The sequence below is a fragment of the Sardina pilchardus genome, chromosome 13 (genome assembly GCF_963854185.1).
Source record: "Sardina pilchardus chromosome 13, fSarPil1.1, whole genome shotgun sequence".
Classification (NCBI taxonomy): Eukaryota; Metazoa; Chordata; class Actinopteri; order Clupeiformes; family Clupeidae; genus Sardina; species Sardina pilchardus.
In genome coordinates, this window is record NC_085006.1 from 8,608,823 (window position 1) to 8,630,089 (window position 21,267).

Sequence of the window (21,267 nt, forward strand, 5' to 3'; positions counted from 1 at the left end):
GTGCTTAAATGGAACTTAAATAGACTGAAAAGGAGAAACTGGAAGCCCCCATCTTTTTAGGAGGACTTTTATTAAAATTCAGACGTTGTATTGTGTTCATAATCCATGATTCAAATTCAGTTTTTACAACATGGTTAAATTCACAGGTAGTCATCTGGTTAAGATGCGTGCTATGAATACTCATAATTCAGAGGAACCACTCCGCACATATTAAATGCTACAGTATGCACAAAATGTGCAGACAAAAGCACAGCACTATAGCTGAAGTATGCAGATGTCTTTCCCAACAGAAGTCTCAGTGGTAGTTTTGTGGTTAAGCATAGGCCTACAGTAGCCAGGACAGTTGGTGGTGGGTTCAAATACTGCACTGTCATCATTGTGCCATTGAGCCAGGCACTCAACCCTAGTTGATATACTGTAGGCCAGGGTGACGACCCCTTGTTATAAGTGACATACTGTAAGTCGCTTTGGATAAATGTGTCAGCCAAATGAATAGTCTAGTTAGAGCAACACAGATAGATTATTCAAATATGCTTTGCATACTTAGACAGATCTACACATATAGGGGTGTGAGTTAAAATGGCGATCCAGTTCAATTACATGTTTTTTTAGTGCCGAAAATGTCTCTTATCTCAAGGTGCTATACAGAGGCCTGAGCATTAGCCATCTTGATCATGAAATGAACTGCAAAAATCTGTAATATTGACAGTGAACAGAAATAGCTAAACAAATGAAATAGAGAAAAAGTAAATAAAATTAAGATTCTTCACAGAGTTTATTTAAAAAGCCTTGCCACTGTGCACTGTTAGTGCACTGTACTGTCATATGTCTACTCCACTGTACTTATCTCTCAAGCAGGTCTCCCAGTTCTCTTACTGCTTTCCTAGTCAACAGAGGCAGAGAGGCTGAAAAAAGCACACCTATCGACCATTGAAAGAGAAAGTAGCTATGACAACTGGAGCTTTATAAAACTCTCTCCACCCCTTTCTCTCTCTCTCTCTCTCCCTCTCTCTTTCTCTCTCTCTTCCCCCTCCATTAAGTGCGTTAGCTAATGGAATAGTGAGCAATGAAGCGAGCAAAGAGTTGTGTGCATGTGTTGGCAAGGGCTTACCAGTGGGCACCACACAGGAGAGGGAGGATTTGCGAGCTCATTCCCTCGTGTGCCAGGAAGATAAGGTGGCGCTTTTTGCCTGGTCGTGCCTGAATTTCCTTAAAGAGAATGTCATAAATTTTCCCTCCCTTTTGTCGAAAGGCATCCTGTTTTATAGACAGAGTCTCCTGTCTTCACCCTCTAGGCCTCTTTGATCTGATCATAACCTTGAGGAAAAGTCGTTTTCAGCTAACAGGCGTTGCAGCAGAGCAGACAGGGGATCCTTCAAGGATATTACGTCTTTTGTTATCTCTGGGTTGGCACAGAGAGAAGCACACACCTGAAGTCTTTATTCAGAAAGCATCCTTCCTTGAGCATCCATCAAGGCTGAGGAGTGGGTATTGAACGAGCCAGGAAAAGACAGAGAGAAGTCAGGCTGTTTTTGAGCAGCTCTTTGAATGCCGTGCCACATTGCAATTAAATGGGCTTTCATAATCTCCGCGCTGTGATGCTAATTTGCTTGTTTTCTGTAATAATATTTAGAGTCAGCATGCAAATGTGGCACATTTCATAAAAGCCCAATCCACAGACGCTGTGCTCCCCATTTCTCATTTTGGTGGACAAACTTTTCTGCTTATTTACCATATTTACGGTACAGTTGACAGTTGCTGATTGCAAAGCATGCTTGCTGATGATACCGTATCTTTCCAACACACCAGTGCTAAAGTGGAGACAGAGAACCTTGGACATAATGCACCCCACGTGAGGTGAATGCGGAACGTGATTTTATTCATGGCCTCAACATCAGTGACCTCACTACACCTAATCAGAATGGGGCAGTGGCGCTGATGAACGAGGTCCTAGAGGAGATCGGTCTGGAGAAGCAACCCCACTTCTCACTCTCAAGGGGGGGGGGGGGGGGGGGCAAAGGTCAATAGAGGGAGAACACAAGTGTGTGTGTGTGTGTGTGTGTGTGTGTGTGTGTGTGTGTGTGTGTATGGGGGGATGGGCAGATGCCATTATGTTTCTTTTTAAACAATAGTATTATGATTACCGCCTTGGAATGCTTTGGATAAATGGACTTATTTAAAGGAGAGATGTAGATATTGCCACTAATGTTGATGTTGTTGATTCAGGCCACTTTGCCAATGCATGGACAAAGCGGAGGTGATGATCATCATGATTTCACAGGAACAACTCCTGCCTCACCCCAAATCTTCTGTTCTAAGAGTTGGACATTTTGACAATCTCCCATCATGCCTCTGCAGCTGTCTCCGGCCGCTCCACTAACAGTGGGCAGGGACGCGGATGTGGCCACTCAGAGGTCGCTCGCAGCCAGCGGCGTGAGTCGGACAAGAACAAGAGGGGCTGTCAGGCAGGGTGCGCCGAGGGACGCCGGGGCGAGAAGAGGCGAGGCGAAGCGCGTCTCCAGCAGCATGCATTTGGAAGTGTAATGAGCCTGGTGGCTCTGTTGCCGGGAGAGAGAGAGAGAGAGAGCGCCAAAGGCATCAAATGGTTTTACAGCCCCGGCTTGTCACCTTGTCTCCAGGGGAGAGAGAGAGAGGCAGCACTCCTCTTGCCCCCCCCCCCCTCCTCCTCCTCGCTCTCCTCCTCCCTCCCTGATCCTCCTCCGCCTCCTCCTAGGAAGGCCGGACAGACGCACAGCACCACCACCATCACCACCACCGCCACCACCACCCTGCTGAAAACCGAACTCACGCGCGCACCGGTGCAGGCACAGTCCGCCCGCGCATATTATATCTCCCTTTTGATCAGGAGACATTACAATTCAAGCGGTGTCAGTCAAGCAGCGCGTGGCGGGGCGGCGTTGAAGTGGGAAGCGGTGTGCTGGGAGGCCAGGCAGGGAGGAGAGGGTTCCGTTCGGCCGCCAGGGGAGAACCGACTGTGTGTAGCGAGATGGAAGGGAAGGGAAGGGAAGGGGGTATTCACGCGGGTGCCATTTTGTGATGAGACTGCACTGCAGCTCACTTACCGTACACACACCTCACTGCAGTATATAGGAGGAGAGAGTTTATGACAAACTTTAGCAGGGTTACGAGAGTCCACCAAGTTCCTTGGAGAGAGTCTGATATTTTTGAACACTGTGTATGCTGTTGGAAATCCCCAGGGGGAACATAGTAGACATTTCTGCAGTTTATTTTTTTATATGGTTGCTGGCAGTGATATTTAGTTCTGCTACGCATGGTTGTTATGGGATGGGACTGTGGGGTTTCTCTATGAAATATATTGCTCACAAAGAAAAATACTTTCTGAAAAGTGGGCTCAGTTGTTCAATGGCTCCCTGTGAACAGTTCCCTCCTGTCCGGTTCATGTTTTGTATGGCCTTCAGTAGTCAGCCGTCCCCTGGTGAAGAGGCTCACTGTTGCTCCTCCTTCTCTCCCCCTGACCTCTCACCTACAGTACGTCACAATCTGTTGGAGCGGTCCGGATGGAGCTCCTGACCCTGGCGAAGCCCATCTTCCGCAGGACCACCACAGCCTGCGACTCGCTCGGTCTGGATCCTTCCACGCAGATGGGGCCTCTGCTTCGGCCCATATGCAGCCATCTCTGTGTGGAAGTGGACGGCCTGGCCACGATCCTGTGCCTCTGTGTTGCCTACTGTCGATATGCTCTCATGCACGGGCTTCTGGATCTGTGTGTGTGTGTGTGTGTGTGTGTGTGCAGTAGAGTCCTGGCAGGGTCAAACCATAGAACATGTGACGTGATGCGCCCAGGCAGATGGCAGCTCAGGGGTTCTGAGGACTACAGATTTCTCCCCCACCGCGTACAACTGTGCCTCTGCCTCTTCCAGCATCCCACTGGGACACTGCGAATTAATGGAATTAACCAGTCAGACACAACGTAAACAAATGTCTGTGAAAAACCGCTCTGCTCTAAATCACAGTGCTTTCAGAGTTTCTAAAAACTTTGTGATCATCAGTATATATCATAATGGATTTGTTTTCAATAAACAAAGCATTTGGCGTCCAAACAGTGCTTAATAAATGAATTGTCAAGTGTGAAAGGATTCATGGCACTGTATATCAACGCAGGACGGCAAGATCTACCCAATAAATTAATTTTATGTGTCGAGTGACTGCATTAAAATCATATTAATGCATTTGGCTATCACAAAGTCATAGTCTTATGTGTTAAGATCATTCACATCTTAGTTATCAAGCATTCAGAATCCAATTAAGCCTGTAATTACTGATGTAGGGAGTTGAATTATTTTTCCCCTCAATAACACACGCCCCAGTATTTACCAATATCTCCACATCTTTTTCATCTGTTCTGTAACTAACGTTATATGAAATGTGATGCGTCATTGTTTATTTGGTAAATTGATGGGTCTCTCAACAGCAATCAATATTCATTTTGACACAAAATTTAGAGTAATGATAGTCAGCTGTTGTGCTCCTCGCAAATGGTCTTCCCAGTGATTGATGAGATGTTTATGACCTATTAATCCAAGCCATTAGGATTGATTTAAATCATCCAGCACCTACTGTATTTGCATTTTAACGCATCAACATGGGTCCACTCCTCTCAGTTCTCTCTCAGTTCAATATACAGTCTATGCAACAGGGGTGCAAAGGTTAATCTCTTGGTAAAGCAACCATACTTTGACTACCATTAATTTAGTTGGAAAGAAATATGTATAGTTCAGTAAATGCTTAGTAGTTCAGTTCAGTAAAAGTTTATTCTCATGAGTGCTGGCCTCTTAACAAGTGTAGCTGTGTTTTCTAGCCAGAGGCGACGGGGATGATGAATGCCCGCTTACAGCTCGCTAATGGATTTGTTTGGTATTGGTTCTCTTAAACTTAAAAACAGCCATTCTAACACATGAAGAAACAAAGCAAAACAACAATTATTTTTCATTTTCCCTTTTTCCTTTGTTGACTATGTCAATTTTCAACTCTGGTCATGCATAAACCTGCTAATTCAACAATTAGTGGAAAATCATCACTTTGTAAATCAATCATCTTTCTTCATATCCCTTATTAAACACTTATTATACACTTATTAATTAAAAATGTATTAATCCATAAACTGCATTTTTACACTGCAATTCAGTTTTGACATGAAACAGTTTATCAATTCCTTATTTCAGTATTCATGATTACTTCCACCACAGGCAGTAGATACTGTATTAATAAGAGACCCTTCATGCAGATTGGTTGTGTATAATGTTCAGTCACTTAATCAGGTTGGCAGTGGAATTGGCGTGATTTTTCCTGGTTGGTTTTAGCCAACAATTCAAAAGAAGCTTCTCTTGTTTGATAGCTTCATTGATCAACACTGTAGGGGGCTGAGCCTGAGCCCACAGCCAGACTTTGATAAGCAGTAAATCTTCACCGAAGCACTTCGAATAAAAACACTACCTCTAAGATTAAATATTGATCATTTTGTTGAAATCTGTTTCAAGGTTCCTCAAGAACACTGCCACTAGTTAGAGGAACATACTTGTGCCCAAAACAGCAGCTGTGTAGAATCCTCTCTATACCGGATTGTGCTGTTTTGTTTTGACTGTACCTTGTTCCAAAAAGACCACAAGGGCAAACAATGTGAAATTACATTTGTTTGGCTGTAGTTGGTCGTCTGTTGTTCTCAAAATATTTCTTCTAAAAAATCATGGGACTAATCATAAACAGACAAGGCTGACACCCCATTGCAAATGGTAACCCAGTGAATGAAAGATTTTGAAGAAAAACAAATTGCTTTGGACTTCTATAAGGTCAAGGCTGGAGAGGGAGAGCCAGAGGATTGTGGGTAAAGTCAAGCGCTACACCGATGGGACCAATTTGTGTGTCTGCTGGGTCTGTCTTCACATTTTGGCACTTTTGAAGTGGTAAGACTTGGAACAAAGGGATGCTAAAACATTGCATTTGCCTGGAGTGAAAACCTTAATAATCCCGTTTTCGTAGTCTCTGCTGATGGCGTTCACTTGGGCCTGCAAAGAGGAAAATCTCTTCTTTTTTTCCCTTTTTTTTCACATTAATGTGTGATTGAAGGGAGTGGGTGGTGTGCGTGCTCGCTTGTTGATGTGAAGCAATGCAAGTGATCCCTTTAAAACAGCATGAAAGCAAATGAACACACACACACACCCTAATGTATACTGCGAGATCATAGTCACATTTATCGTCTAATGCAAAACAGAAAATACTCAAGTCATATTTCTGATTATGTTGTATGCATATTTACACAATGACATTAAGCAAATGAACATTTCAAAGCAAAAACACAACTGACAAAAATGAGCCAGATGAGACCTTCTAAAACAATCACCATCATTTATTTACAATATATTAAATTGTAATGCAAAATTATTACTTATAACAAGTGGTCATTTGTTCAATAAAGAAAATAAACATGAACTATTTTGGAAGCTAAAATGAATCATACAGATATTTATATATATTTATATTAATGTGTACAGCCAGCAATGTTATGTCTGCATGTCTTTTTTGTGGTTTAATGAGCAAAGTTGATGAAAACCAGAAGATAAAAACACACTCACCTTTCAACTTAATATCAACTGCATAGAAAATAGGATAGTCATAGACTTGTGTGTAAAATACAATCACAATCTCCCTTCAAAAACAAAGTAGCAAATAAATCCATACACCCACTGCTAAAATCTGTGTAACCATATGCATTTTGGCATGTGCTCAACTCATCGATGCTAGTTCATAAATACTATGGCAACAAGCGAAAGAATACAATATAGGCAACCATAAAATCCAGAGGAGCCTGTTTGTCCAGGTCAAAAGTGCACCTCTTCTCGATGAAAGAGTGTTATAGTCATAGGGTAAGGCCAGAATACTGCGGTGTCTTCTTCAGAGGCTCAAAAGAGGATTTCACAGTACGTGTTCTGTAACAAGTATCCATTCAAACCTGCTCCGATGCCTCGTGTACGAGGCAGTTTCTCCGATCTTCCTCATCTTGTTTCAAGAGATGTTTCGAGAGCCATTGGTTGTCCAGTATTTTTTTTTTTATACGACTGCAGCTGCGCAGCGAGGAGTTAAGATAGTTAAGGAGATAACCATTACCACACAGCACCGTACCCAATATCAAGTACATTCCCTTTGGAAAGCCACGGCTGTCTATGATCAACTAGATTAAGAAAAGCATCAGAACATCAAAGAGAAACACAAAACTCAAAGCTGAGCCAGAGACCAATCACAACCACAACTGTGAGTACTTCAGTGAGTTCAATCGAAAAAATAAAACCAGACAAGGCATTTCGTGGGGTGAGTTTAAGGGCCGCAAAAAAAATGAATTTCCATACAGCGAAGGCGCTCGGTTTTTCTTCCTCACCCTTGTTTGTTTGTTTTTGTTTTCTGTTTTTTGTTTCTTTTCTTTTTTTTCCTCAAACATACATCACAACAAAGTTGAGGCGGCAAAACAATAGCGACAGTGCACTTTTCGTTAAACAAACTGCTAGCTCTATAGTCTTACTTTGTCCCCCGCCATCAATCAAGTTAAAAAACAAACACCATATCTCTCCCCCTCTCCCTCCTCCTCCTCCTCCTTCTCCTCTCTCTCTCTCTCTCTCTTCTTCCTCTCGAGCGCTATCTGAGAAGAGAGGGGAGCTCAGCAGTTCAGCGAGCGCACACGCGGAGAGACACAGCTGGCAGAGGAAACAGCTGCAGGGGAGCGCCCGCTTAAATTGGCGGCACTTCTCTTCCCCCTACTCTCCCCTCTCTGGGGAGCCAAAGTAAAAAAGCTCCACCTCCGTATATGCACAGGCTCTCACTACAAAAGGCCCTTTCTTGGTACTTATTTTCTCCCTCTTCCTCTCTCTGTCTGTCTGTCTATCTGTCTGTCACTCTCTCTCTCTCTCTCTCTCTCTCTCTCTCTCTCTCTCTCTCAATGTCTGCTGTCTCTCTCTCGGTCTCTTTTTATTTCAAACAACTTCCTGTTCTTAACTCTTAATGATGCCGCAGAAAAAAAAATAAAATAAAAAACATTAAATGGAAGTTTCTGGCTGTCTTGAGTCATGCTAGCAGTCTTTGGCTCAGTACTGGTTGGGATGCAGGTGAGCAGTCGAGGCCCTTAGGGTGGCCCAGGGACAGGAAGCCAGGCAGCGAGGAGTTATCGAACAGCGCGAGCTGGACACAGCACAGAGCCTTCATCATCATCAGAGGCACTGGGCTTACAGAGAAAAGAGCGGCGAGCGAGAAGACGAAGAGGAAGAAGAGGAGGAGGAGGAGGAGGAGAAGATAGAGGATACGGTAGGGAGGAAATTAAATAAAAATGGACGAAGCTGTGAATCCTCAAGAGTTCGCATCACTCTAATGCTTTTTTAAAGCTCACCACGCTATGTACAAGTAAAGGGCTAGTAACAGCAATGTAACTGATAACTAAGAAGGAGAGTTAGGACAGCTCTGTTGTTTTGTCACGGTGTGTTGTGTTTTCCAGTCTGACGTGCGGTACAGTAGAGTGGTCATTTAGTGGGGTGGAGAGGGAGCCAGGAGGAGTCCTACGGAGCTCCCGTCTCTACTTCATGCTGTTTACAAGAGACAGGAGATGGTTCTGGAACTGGTGTTGGTGAGTATAGTGATGAGGGCCAACACCGAGAGGCAAAAAGTCTTTTTTTTTTTTTTTAAATGAGCGAGTATGTGCATCCATGTGAACGTGTGTGTGTGTGTGTGTGTCTGTGTGTGTGTATGTGTGTGTGTGTGTGTGTGAGAGAGTCCGGCTATGCTGTTGTCTCGGAGGCCTTGTCCTCGCTGTCGCTGTCGTTCAGGTAGCTGCGTGTGTATCGGGAGCGGTAGGAGCTTCGGGATGCACCGCCCTCTTCCTTTTCTTCTTCCTCCTCCTCTTCATCAGATCGATCGTAGAGGTAACGTCTTCTTGAAGGAGGGCTACAAGACAGGAGGGAGATGGAGATCACAGCAGACAGAGGGGGAGGAACAAACACTTCATTAGAACAGAGCAATGACATACACATGCATAGGATACTCTATGCTATCATACGACTTAGTATACTCTAGTACAATCAATGCACACTTAAACACACACATGTGGTATAGTAACACAACTCAGAGTTGTTAGACACCCGCCACACGGATATCATGCCAGTTAATCACACAACCACCTCAGAACTCGAGACTGAGACATGACAATCCTTTACTCCTCACGTTCAGACTCTTCACCCATCGAACATTGCGCTCCACAAAAGGACCCCTGGAGCTCCAAGAGTCTCAGAGTTTGCAGAGTTTGCACAGCGCAGTTCAATCACTGTCAAGACCCCGAAACCCCGGCTAAAGTACAACATTTCAACGTCTTTCCTTCTGGAGCCTATTATGTGATACCCCATAACCTTATCAGCTTAATTAACATATAAATGAAATGTTGTTTGCTCTAATTATTGGGGAGCAAACAGATTGGGTCTGATGCATGCGAGAGCCTCACTAATGGCTGTGGCTGGGTACAACCCTCGACACAGAGCAGCTCGGGGTTCCAGAGAGCTATCTAATCTTTAACCGCCCACACAATGCAAACTGCAGGTTAATTGCTGTTGATTCGGAATCTGAAAAGGCGAGGGGAAAAAGTGCTACTTGCTACTTGTGTAAATCAATGGTCTGGTTTAATTATGTCTGAAATAAAGGCTGTAGGGACAATCTGTGGTAGACTAGAGTGCCTGTTCTTTTGGCTGGTGCTTTCGGACAATAAATCACTCAGACGTTTTAGCGATTGCCGTGTCCACGCACACTGATTCAGAGGCCCTATTTATATACATAAAAGCCCAAAATTAATTACCCTAAATGTCTTGTCCAAATTATTGGAGACACCAATTTTGTGTGAAGTTATTATGCACATTCACGCACACAAAAGGGGCCGAAGATAAAAAAGAAAGTACTACCGCTGCGAAGCGAAAACAAGAACTAACACAATTTACGGTGCGTCATTCGATTAGTTCACTCCCGATGCAATGAGTCTATGGCAACAACACTTCCTTAGTTCGCAGGGATGCATTACAGTGCTAGACGTTTGAGCTCGTGTGGAGCCGAGCATCCGAAAAAAACGTGCCATTTCTCTACAGGTTAGTGTCACTCCATGCTCTCGCGCGCTCTCCTCACTGCACGCCAGGCAGGCAACACCTACTGCCGTCCGGGCGCCAGGCTAGTCGCTGTCGGGCCGGTACAGGTACTTCATCATCACGTTGTCCACCTTCTTCTTCCTCTTCTTCACGTCCTTCTTGCTGAGGGACGGCGCTTCGTCCCCCCCGCGGCCCTGAGCGGCGGCGTCGTCCTCCTCCTCCTCCTCGGAACCGGACGCCGGCTTGCTGCCGGGCGCCTTCTTAACGCTGTTGGTGCTGCGATAGGAGATGGTGGACGCGCCGGAGCTGGAGTCCGACTCCTCCGAGCTGGACGAGGAGGAGGACGAAGAGGACGAGGCCGCCTTCCGGGACTTCTTCTTGGACTTCTTGGACTTCTTCCGGGAGCTCTTGGAGGAGCGGCGCCCGTCGTCCGAGTCGGAGCTGTCCGAGTCGGAGCCGTGGCCCCTCCTCTTCTTCTTCTTCTTGGACTTGGACTTGCTGCCGCTGCGGCTGCCGCTGCGGCTGCTGCTGCGTCCACTGGTGCGTCCGCTGCGCGTGCTCATGCTGCTGCCGGACCGCGTGAAGTCCGCGGCGGAGGCCGAGCGCCGCAGGTTGCTCTTCCTCCCGCCGTCGTCTTCGTCCGGGTCCTTCTTGCCGCCCGTCGTCTCGGCCTCCGAGTCCTCCAGGCTGGTGCGCTTGAACTTGATGGGCTTGAAGCTGAGCACCTCGTTGATGGCCTTCTCCAGGTCGGGGTCCAGGTAGTTGCGGTGCGTGACGGGCTTGACGTCGGAGGCGTCCGGCGGGCTGGCGTCGGTGGCGCGGGCCTGGGGCGGCATGGAGACGCTGCGGCCGCTGGAGAAGGGGCTGTAGGCGGACGAGCGCGCCTCGCTGTACGCCGCCACGCTGCGGCTGTCGTCGTCCACGCCGAACTCGCTGAGCCGGCAGCTGCGGGCCGCCGACATGCGCGAGTCGGCGCGGCTCACGCTCCCGGGGCTGCGGCCGTCCGACCGCCGGCTGGGCGTCGGAGAGACGGGCGAGCGTCCCTCCAGGCGCGACATGCTGCGGTGTCGAGCCCGGGAGATGGACGTCCCCACGCTCAGCGTGGACTTGGCGTCGTCGTCGTCGTCGTACATGTCCAGCACGGTGCGGCGGGTGGACGCCCGGCTCGACGACACCACCGACTCCTTGTCGAACTCGGACCAGCGGCTCTCCATGCCCTCCCGGGCCCGCCGGCTGGCCTCCGAGTAGGCCTGCGAGATGACCGAGCCGCGGTCGTCCAGGTCGTCACCGACCTTGGACTTGGACCTCCAGGAGCTGACCGAGTACGAGTCGTCCTGGGACTTGTCCTTCAGGGTGCTGAAGAGGGAGCTGTCGTCCCCTTTGCCCCCGATGGAGTCCTTGATGTTGGAGCGCTTCCTGTAGCTGAGCGAGCTCATGACAGACACTGGCCTGCTCTCCTCTACCTCTTTACCGTTTTTGCCACTTTCTTTCCATTCCTTACCCTCTTTCCATTCTTTCCCTTCCTTTGCGTCAACGTTGGAAGCGTATCTAGGGAGGGGGGAGAGCGCGGCATGGCAGGGGGGGGAGGGAGACAGCACGGAAAAACACATGATGAAACAGGGAGAGAAAGGGACAGAGAGAGAGAGAGAGAGAGAGAGAGAGAAATGATGGATGAGTTACACAGAGAACTGAAAAGAGAGATAAATGGAATTCAAAAACAGTAATGAGATGAAAGACTCTTAGGAGGAAGCAAACAAATAAAAACAAAGTATGTGTGTGTGTGTGTGTGGGGGGGGGGGGGGGAATAAGCCCAGGTGAAAAAGAGATCAACAAGAGAACAGCAATTTTGGAGGAGTGAATTTAAAATGTCAAAACGAATGAAAAAGATAGATGAAGGAGGTTGAGACTTCAGGGAAGGCAGCCGGGTTTACAGACCGTTTCCAAGGCTGCTGTGGGGAATGTGAAGAAAGAAGAAGAAAAAAAAAAAAAAGCCACGCTTTTCAAATCCTTGGGCACATAAAACCTTTTATAAGTGACATTCAACCAAAAAGGTGAACAAAGTCATCTGTTGCACACAGTGGTGCTTAGCAACATTCTTCTGGAGCCAAGAGCATCTGTCCGACTCTGTGCTGCCTATGAATATTTGAAACCTTTACAACACCTCTTGTAATATATCTCCATCCACACCCAGTTGAACTGTGGGGCTGGCGCGGTGGAACGCCGAGAATCTAGAAGCCAAAGTTTTGCGCGAAAAGTTGTGAGAGGCCCGAGTGGGAGAGCTAAATCTTCTCGTAAAGAGACAAATACGGGGCCATCGAAGCCGACAGCCAGCTGGCAGATCTATTAATCTCAGGCGGAGGGGCGCAGGTAGGCATTCCAGCTGGCTAGCGGGCACGTCAATAAATCTGCCAGGGAGGCAGCGCCCATCTAAAGAAGACCCTGTCATCAGCACCAGCGACAATAGACAGAATGAACTGGAAGACATGCAGAGAGTAAGAGAGAGAAGGAAAGGGAGTGTAGAGAGAGAGAGAGGGAGAGAGAGAGAGAGAGAGAGAGAGAGGAAATATCCCATTGCAAGTTGATAGTCTGTCTGCTACTGCACTATGTAACCGAACCGTTTCAAACACAGGGCTGGGGATTTTGATGAGTGAGTGTGTGTGTGTGTGTGTGTGTGTGTGTGTGTGTCTGTGTGTGTGTGTCTGTGTGTGTGTGTGTGTGTGTGTGTGTGTGTGTGTGTGTGTGTGTGTGTGTGTGTGTGTGTGTGTTAGGGGGTGGGGGGCTGGGAAGGCAGCAGTGTCATGACTGACCTTGAGCTCTTCAGGCTCCCGTCGTCTGACAGGTTCTTGGCGGAGCCCTTGTTTTTAGACAGCCACGACTTCACCCCGTCCACGCGATCGTCCGCCTCGGAGTCGGAGCCCGACTCCCCCTCACTGCGCGCGAGGCGATAAAGAGATCGGCAGAAACGGAGAGAAAGAGAGAAAGAGGGAAGGAGAGAGGAAACGTGAGCACAGGAGAAGGAGAGTCGCTGGCACTGGTGTTAGTGGGGGCCATTCAGGAGAAGCACACAAAAGGGTTTTATTTATTTTTTTTGTCTTTTTTCACTCTGTCTCTCTCTCTCTCTCTCTTTTTTTGTCCTCTCTGGAGAGAGATCATGAGAGAGCGCAGACGCATGCACTGGCTGGCCGAGGGCCTGTGGAGACCGGCGGCCATTGTTCTGTGTTATTGTGCGCAGCGTTATCGCTCAGCCGACTTGCAGTTAGTTGGCAGCGGCTTGCTTGGTGCGTCAAGCCCCAAATGGACCTTTGAGCCATTCACCAGACTCAATGCCCACCCCAGAGTTAGGGCATGTGGATAAAGGAGAAGAGATTAGCGGAAGAGAAGGTAGAAAATAGAAGGGATTTTTGTCGTCGTCGTCCCGCCACACACACACACAGTCACACACGCTCCCCTCAATCCCATGTCTCACTTATCCGTTCGCAGCGCCGCAGAATAATGCCGTCGACTCTGACATAATAATTCGGAGGACAGATTGGGAGTAGAATTGTTTTCGATCCGTGCGGCGGGGTGGGGCGGCCAGCGGGGTGCCGGGAGGAGAACGGAGGCCTGTCAGCGGTCAGGGGAGGATCAAAAGAGGCGCCATGCTCCCCGACACCTCAGCGCACCGCTGATGAGAATTACCTCATTGTGTTTTATCTTTTCACACACACTACACACACACACACACATGCACACACACACACACACGCACACACAAAGATACATGCACTGCACATACCTTAAGCCTTTATAACAGTTCTTCAAAGGCTTTCCCCATAAATAATCTTTCACACCCACAAGGCAGTGCAACCATCAATATTGAGGAACATGCAAACGTTGAATGAGAGCTTCCTGGAGAGCAAAAACGTGTATGTGTGTGTGTGTGTGTGTGTGTGTGTGTGTGTGTATATATATTCTCTACGATCATTGCTGGCTTTGAATGCAGTCCAAGTGCATATTCTCCTGTTCCACCGCGGTGCAATATTTTTCTTATTCCGAGCAAACAGAGTTGCCTGGAGGGGCCTGGAGACCTCTTTGAGACTGTAATTAGCTGCTCGCCATGCCCGCGCTATTAGACAGTATCTCCTGATGCAAATTACTATTGTGGGATGAGAGCCGGCCTGGCGTCTGGCTGCGGCTGCGGCTCACGTCGTCTCGCCTCGTCTCGTCGCGTCGCGTCGGTACGGGCGGGTACACAAAGAGCGCGAGGGCCCGGCGAGGACGGGGATGAGGACGCGGTATTAGCACCTCACACATGAAGTGCCCGGCCCCGAGTCCCTCGCCGCTGTGCCCACTGTTTTTCTGGGAGATAAAGAAAAGCGCTGGATTTGTGTTTGCCTGGATTTGCAAGTCAATGCGTCTCTCTGTCTTTCTCTCTGTTTCTCTCTCTCTCTCTCTCTGCCTGCTATTTAAGATTACTCTTATCCCTTTAGTCATCAGACACACACTGCTCTGAATTGCTATGATTTACCCTCCGAGAACGCGCTATTTTTCTTATTTTTTTTTTTAAACAGTGTGATGGGTGCCAAGTGGGTATATTTGGGTAGTCGTACAAATGGCCTTAGGAAAGTCCTTAGGAAATGTCTTCTGGCAAGTTTCCTAGATAAAAATAACGGCACAACAATATGCTTGGACTCACTGGAAGGGAAACAAGATGAATGACCTTGCTAATTATTACATCACTGCCACAGTATGAGTTGTAGGTCAACATCAGGGGCAAGACCAACGTCCAGATATAATACAACGGTCCAGTAACACATCACAGTAACTTCTCAGCAGAAGCTAAAGAGTAATGTTGGAAAGAGAACGGACGATAAGCAACGTTTGAGACAATAAAAGGCCGGGGAAGGATTACATGGGCAGTAACGGAAAATTCTGGAATGATTAACGCTCACGACGCGGCAGCTCCAGCCTGGGCCCTGCTCTGCTGCTGCCGCTCTGCTCTGCTCTTAGTGGCTCCGTGTCGCTCTCCTCTCCCTCTCCCGTGGGGCGGCAGGGGTGACTGGCCCTGGTGTGAACGAGCCCGCGGCTCTCGCGGGGCAGGCCATCGCCCGGCCGCCGCGGCCAGCCGGCCGGCTTTGTAATCAAGCACTTTACACCGAGTGTCACACACAATTTATGTCCTTGACCGCATACCATTAGTTAAGCCGCGCCAAAGGCCCCGGGGAACAAACAAACAGCGGAGGGAGCAGAGGGAGACATTAATTGTCTGTGACAATCTGCCTCCACTGCTTGTACATCTCTGTTACACGCTATTACATTTATCATTAGTGCATATGGATCCCTCCCCTCCCCCCGCCCCTGCCTCCCTTCACCTCCTCCCCCCACCACTCTATTCCTCCTCCTTTCCCTCCCTCCCTCCCTCACTCACTCTCTCTTTCTCTCTCTGCCCAGCCACTAGATTTCCCCCTCGCTTTTAACAGGAGTCGTGTACGCGAGCGACACCTTTATGTCATTTCAGTGGCTGTGTACAGAGAGCGGAGCTGAGCCTTCTGGGACTTGTCCAGGGCACATGCAGCTGATCCAGCACCGCTCCCCGTCCACATCTGCCCCGGGGTAAAGGGCTGCAGGGGAGACAGGAGAGGGGCTGGGGTATACACTCAACGCTTTTAAATACCCCCCAGGGGTTTTGTCCATCCTTAACCTATCCCCCTCTTTTTTCCACTGGGAGCGTCAAATCTCTACACATCGCTTGTTTGGCTCAAATTGGTAATTGGCAAAAGGGCTCTCTGGGCTTTAGTGCCTTGCCAAGAATAAGCATCGAAAACAACAGACTCCACAGTGTTCTGCGGAGGTAAGCCCGAAGTGGACCATCATTAACATTTCTTCCACCACGAGAGTTTGTGTTTCTATTTAAAAAAGCAAAAACAGATTTAGAAAGGAAGCAAACAAAACAACCCTTTCTCACGGCATTACGCAATGCTGCGCTAAAGCTCTTAGAGCAATAATGTCCTGGCGAGCCATTAGCCATTGGATTCCTTTTACAGTACACGGCATAAAGAGGGGACGGAGCGGGGGGGGGGCGGGGGGGGTCTGTGGTGGCGGAGGCAGCGGTGGTTTAACAAGAGGCTTTAAAAATGGAAAATGCAATAAGTGCGCGTGCTACACGCCTAGCGTTATTGACATGGGAGGGAGCTGGCCGGCTGCCAGAGGTTAGCACTGCTGCTGGAGGAGCTCCGGCCAGTCCAGGACGAGAGCATTTCTGTAGGACATTTGATGGTCATCCATTATTTAACTTTGGAGTTTGAATGATTGATGAGGAACATGCCCAACCCCCTCCTCCCATCCACCCTCTCCCCCCTCTCCACCCACCTCCCCGCCTGCCCCTCTCCCCGCCAGACCCCCTCATCAGAGCACAGCTGGCCAGGGCCGTCGCCGCGAGCGCAGCCTCTGCTCGACACGAGGAGCCCACTGAAATATTCAGGAGGGCACGGCAGGAGACCCTGGGTGCTGGTCAAACATGGCCCGCTGGTGTCTGACATCACAGCCAGGGGCATGAGGAGTATACCCGGGGCGAGGGGATGGGGGGAGGGGGGGCATGGGGGCATGGCAGGTGAGTAAGAGAGAAGGCCAACAACACAAGCATTCTTGGTTCAAGTGTCTCCTGGGAGAGGCCAGGCGTAGGTCAACACTTACCCGACAGTGGACTCTGCCCACAATTGAAAGAGCAAACACACACACACACATGACCCGAGGGGGTTACAGCGTGTTTAGAGAACAGCTCATACAGCTCAGTGTGTTAACAGGCCAACAAGTGGAGTGCTTTGAGGGGAAGGGAACTGAGCAGGGTGATGGGCCATCCTTGGCTTTGGGAAGGGGGTGGGGTGGGGTGGGAGGTGGTGGTGCTAAAGCATGTTATTCTCAGTGGCATGCATCAAAAGTATGTGACAACATGCAAAACACACAGAGGATAAATAATAATAAAAAAAAACAACAAGGTTGGTGAGAGAATGTTGAAATATCACACTCCCAGCACAGTGATGCGGTATCATTTGGCTTGCCTGACTTGAGGAGTCATCTGATAACGTTCCAGCTCATTTGGAATTCACGCCCTGGTTTTTTTTTGCTTTTAAATGAGGTCAAATGGGAGTCATTTGGGGAGACTTGGAGGCATTTCGTACCTCGTTACTGTGCAGGTTTGAGCAGTGTGCTTAGGCACGGGAACGGGCCATGAATTAGTAATCACGACATTTTCAAAAAGCTCGGCGAATACGGCATCACTTGTCTGGGAGAGGACAAAACTGATTTAAATTAGGACCAAACAGATGCTCTGGCTCCTCACGTTTTGTTCTTTCGTTTCTGATACTTAGTCACCATATCTTGTAAACTGTGGATAGTGGAGGAAGAGATGAAGAAGGTGACACAAACATAAACAGATGAGTCAAACACAGAACAGAAGGGTCTGTAGAGGACAGCAGCGCAAACCAAACAAAAAGTGAAACTTACATCAACAAAAAGAAAGACAAACAAAAACAAACGATAGATGAACAATGCCTGGAGGCAATAGAGCATGAAATATGATAATTAAAAAAACCAACCAAACAAACAAACAAACAAAAAATGATGCTACTAATACCATCTGCCACCTTGAAAAAATCAACAACAACAGAACTCAACAGCTTCTGACCGCGAGTCCAGTCACCTCGCCGTGACTTTGTGTGGAGAAGAGAAGGGGAACAAACGCTGCCTGCATCTCACTACTATTTATTGGCCACTCACATAGGAGAAAGAGACAGCTTGCCTTTGGTGTGCTACTGCCAACAGGCGAGCTAGGAAGTGAGCCTCAGCAACAATCTCAGGCTATTGAATAAATGTTTGGAGGTAAGGGAGAACCGGACCAGTCTCATCGACATCCTGATTGAGTGAGGTGGATTGTGAAAAGCTACAAATTACGTAGAGCACTGTTCAAGACATGACTTACTTGTTTTTTTCCTTCCTCAGAGTTCTCACACTTAAACAACTGCCTGCAAAGTCTCTTTGGAAGTGCTTTGGCACACTTTCCTTTTCTCTCTCTCTCTCTTTCCCTCTCTCTCTCCTCTAGTCCTGGCTTTAGGTCAGCACCTCAGTGCCAGGGGAATGCAGTGGCTATTGCGATGGCATAGAATGGACTGCTAATGGCGAGGAGAATACCTGTTGATGAGGTCCTCGTTGTCGTCGCTCTCCATCTCGTCCTCGATGGCGGCCTGCAGGTCGCCGATCCTTTTGAAGGCCAGCTTCAGATCTGCCTGAAGGCTCTGATTGGCTGCTTCCAAGCTCTCGATGTCCATTTCCTGTAGGGGGCAGGGCAGGGGTTAGAGAGCCATTATAGATCCTTACAAGACACCTGCAGCACTGTGAAATGTACACTGTAGGTCTGAATAAAGACATTGCGGTTTGCTGCAATGCTGCACCCACAGACCACCATTCATATTATGAGTTAGCTAAAGATAGCAGACAATTAGCATGATAAACAAACGCCTATTTAGCAGACACTCTTATCCAATGACACTTGGAGACCGCACCAGGATCAATTGAATACAAAGCTGCAACATTAACCGCCGTCTGAATCGTTTGTTTCTCTAGTGCCCTCTCTGATGGAGAGGGTTGGCCAGGCTGACGGGAACTGGTCACGAGGGAGGGACTCACCAGCTCGTGCTTCTTGCGACTGGCCTCGCCCTCCTTCTTGGACAGCTCGGCCATCTCCTCCTTGATGTCGCGGACCTGCCGCTGGAAGCGCTTGTTCTGCTCCTTCTCGCGGGTCTCGCTGGCGCTGCGCTGGTCCCGCTCCTCCGTCAGCTTCTCCACGTTCTCCTTCAGACGTGCCACCAGGCTCTGAGAGAGAGAGAGAGGGAGAGAGAGAGAGAGAGAGAGAGAGAGAGAGAGAGAGAGAGAGAGGGAGAGAGAGGGGGAGAGAGAGAGAGAGAGGCCAGAACATGAGACACGCAGAGGAACACTGTCAGCAGTAAGGCCGCCTAGAAGATGTGTTCCTTTGTCTTTGATGTGCATTCGTCATGTAGGAAATTGTTTCAATACAAGTTCAATAAAAGTTGCATAGAAAACTTTCTTCAAAAGTCCGATTCTTTTTCACGGCAAACCAGCCAAGGACCCTTAACCATTAAAGAAAATCACACCATCCTAAAACGTCTTATAGATGCCAATCAAGCCGGGAATTCTGCACCGACCTGCCAAAACACTGAACAAAAGAAAAAAACTACCTCCTAAAAGTTAGCCTCCACACAACACTGTCTCACAACACTGTTAGTATTCACAAAGAGGGCTCGCCGCTCCCCGCCTTCCCTCCACCACTGATCTCAGCATTCAGCCCTATGTGGCTCCAGGGCTAAAAGTAAAGTCTTCACTTTACTTCTCTCCCGCTCAGATCCGCTAAGGCTAACGTCTCATTCTGCCACGCCGGTGTCCGCTGGGCTGCTCTAATGCGAGCAGAAGGGGAGCTGTAATCCAGCTCGATTGGGGCCTTTTGTGCTCCTGACAGGGCCGAGGAGAGAAGGGGTGGGGGGGTGGGGGGCAGGGCTGCTGGGTGCTCATCCATACTAGTTTCACCGAGCTACAGCAGCCAGAGAGAATGTGTGTGTGTGTGTGTGTGTGTGTGTGTGTGTGTGTGTGTGTGTGTGTGTGTGTGTGTGTGTGTGGTGTGAGTGTGAGTGTGTGTGTTTGTGAGAGAGTGAGTGTGAGGTGTGTGTGTGTGTGTGTGTGTGGTGTGAGTGTGAGTCGTGTGTGTTTGTGAGAGAAAGTGAGAGAGAGTGTGAGGTGTGTGTGTGTGTGTGTGTGTGTGTGTGTGTGTGTGTGAGTGAGAAAGAAAGAGAGAGAGAGAGAGGACGCATGGCTAGGCATTTCACACTAAGCTTTTTTTTTGTAATTATGCTTCCTATACAATCCTGAACGATATCCCGCATTTTGTCACAGCCGATATGGCAAAGTAATCCCAGCGAAATTGAATCCCAAATTACACGACATATGTCAGAATATGAACGCAGTATTACTATTGGATAGGACGACGGAAGGTGAGGGAGAAAAATAAAGAGCTGAACCCCCGATGCCTCGCTGTCTGCACTTTCATCACCTTCACCTAAACACCTTCATCAAAACGGCACACCTGCTGGAACATGCACAGCACCAGGGGAAGTCTGGCGGAGGCCATTCTAAGTCAGTCAGACTGAAAAGTGAACATATTGTTCATAAATAGTGGTGGTGCTGGTGGTCCCATTAGGGTCTGCTGGTGGGTGTATGCATGCCTACACAGTGCATGTTCAGCAGGCTGACCCCAGGACCCCTGTGCTGTTGGAGCTAACCAACCCCCCCCCTACTACCGCCCACCGCAGCCAGGCTCTCACCTCCAGGCGTTTGACCTGCGTCTTCTCGAACTCCAGCTTGGTCTCGATCTCGCGGATCTTGGCCTCCTGCCGGCTGACCATCGACTTCTCCACCATGGACTGCTCCTGGAACTCCAGCTGGCTCTGCAGAGACTGGAGCTGGGGAGGGGAGGAGAGGAGAGGAGCGGAGCGGAGCAGAGAGAGAGAGGGGGTGGGTGAGCGCTACACTGCTGCACTCAACACTCAATACACAGTGACCCTGACCTTCATACAAGACCAGCACACATACAGGAACTCACACATTAAGTGAACACACACACACACACACACACACACACAGACATCCATCCTCACCTACATGATGCCCACCACATACAGTATACACAAATCATTGTTAGCATACACATCTTTACACACATGAAGAAAAACAAACACCCACACATGCACACACGTGCGCGTATACACACACACACACACACACACACGCACAATTAAGTCTTAACATGCACATCTTCTCTAAGACCTACACACACACACACACACACACACACACATCCACATCATAATTATATTGGTGAGGACTCCCTGTAAAGAGGGTAGTGCTCCCCTGTGGCACCCTCTTGTCTTCAGTGAGAGAGATGAAAGAAATCCCCCCATCCTCTTTATGAGCACCAGAGAGAGAGAGAGAGAGAGAGAGAGGGAGGGAGAGGGAGAGAGAGAGAGAGGGAAAGAGAGAGGGGGAGAGAGAGAGAGAGAGAGAGGGAGAGAGAGAGAGAGAAAGA

General features: G+C 48.5%; 1 protein-coding gene across 7 annotated transcripts in view; it reads right to left on the reverse strand.

Annotated features, from left to right (window-relative positions):
- Window positions 1-6,205: 6,205 nt before the first annotated feature.
- Window positions 6,206-21,267, reverse strand: part of myo18ab (myosin XVIIIA b) — a 121,025-nt gene continuing 105,963 nt past the window's right edge. For 3 of the 7 annotated variants that reach the window (XM_062553160.1, XM_062553162.1, XM_062553166.1), the window contains 7 exons: window positions 20,507-20,644; window positions 18,801-18,986; window positions 18,306-18,445; window positions 17,458-17,502; window positions 12,947-13,069; window positions 10,205-11,687; window positions 8,846-8,961 (listed from right to left, as the gene is read on the reverse strand). In XM_062553160.1, the coding sequence (XP_062409144.1) occupies window positions 10,223-11,687; window positions 12,947-13,069; window positions 17,458-17,502; window positions 18,306-18,445; window positions 18,801-18,986; window positions 20,507-20,644 (2,097 nt within the window). In that variant the 3' untranslated portion in view covers window positions 8,846-8,961; window positions 10,205-10,222. Of the gene's footprint in view, window positions 8,962-10,204; window positions 11,688-12,946; window positions 13,070-17,457; window positions 17,503-18,305; window positions 18,446-18,800; window positions 18,987-20,506; window positions 20,645-21,267 lie in introns of all 7 variants that reach the window. The other 4 variants (XM_062553163.1, XM_062553161.1, XM_062553164.1 and 1 more) reach the window with 4 other exon arrangements.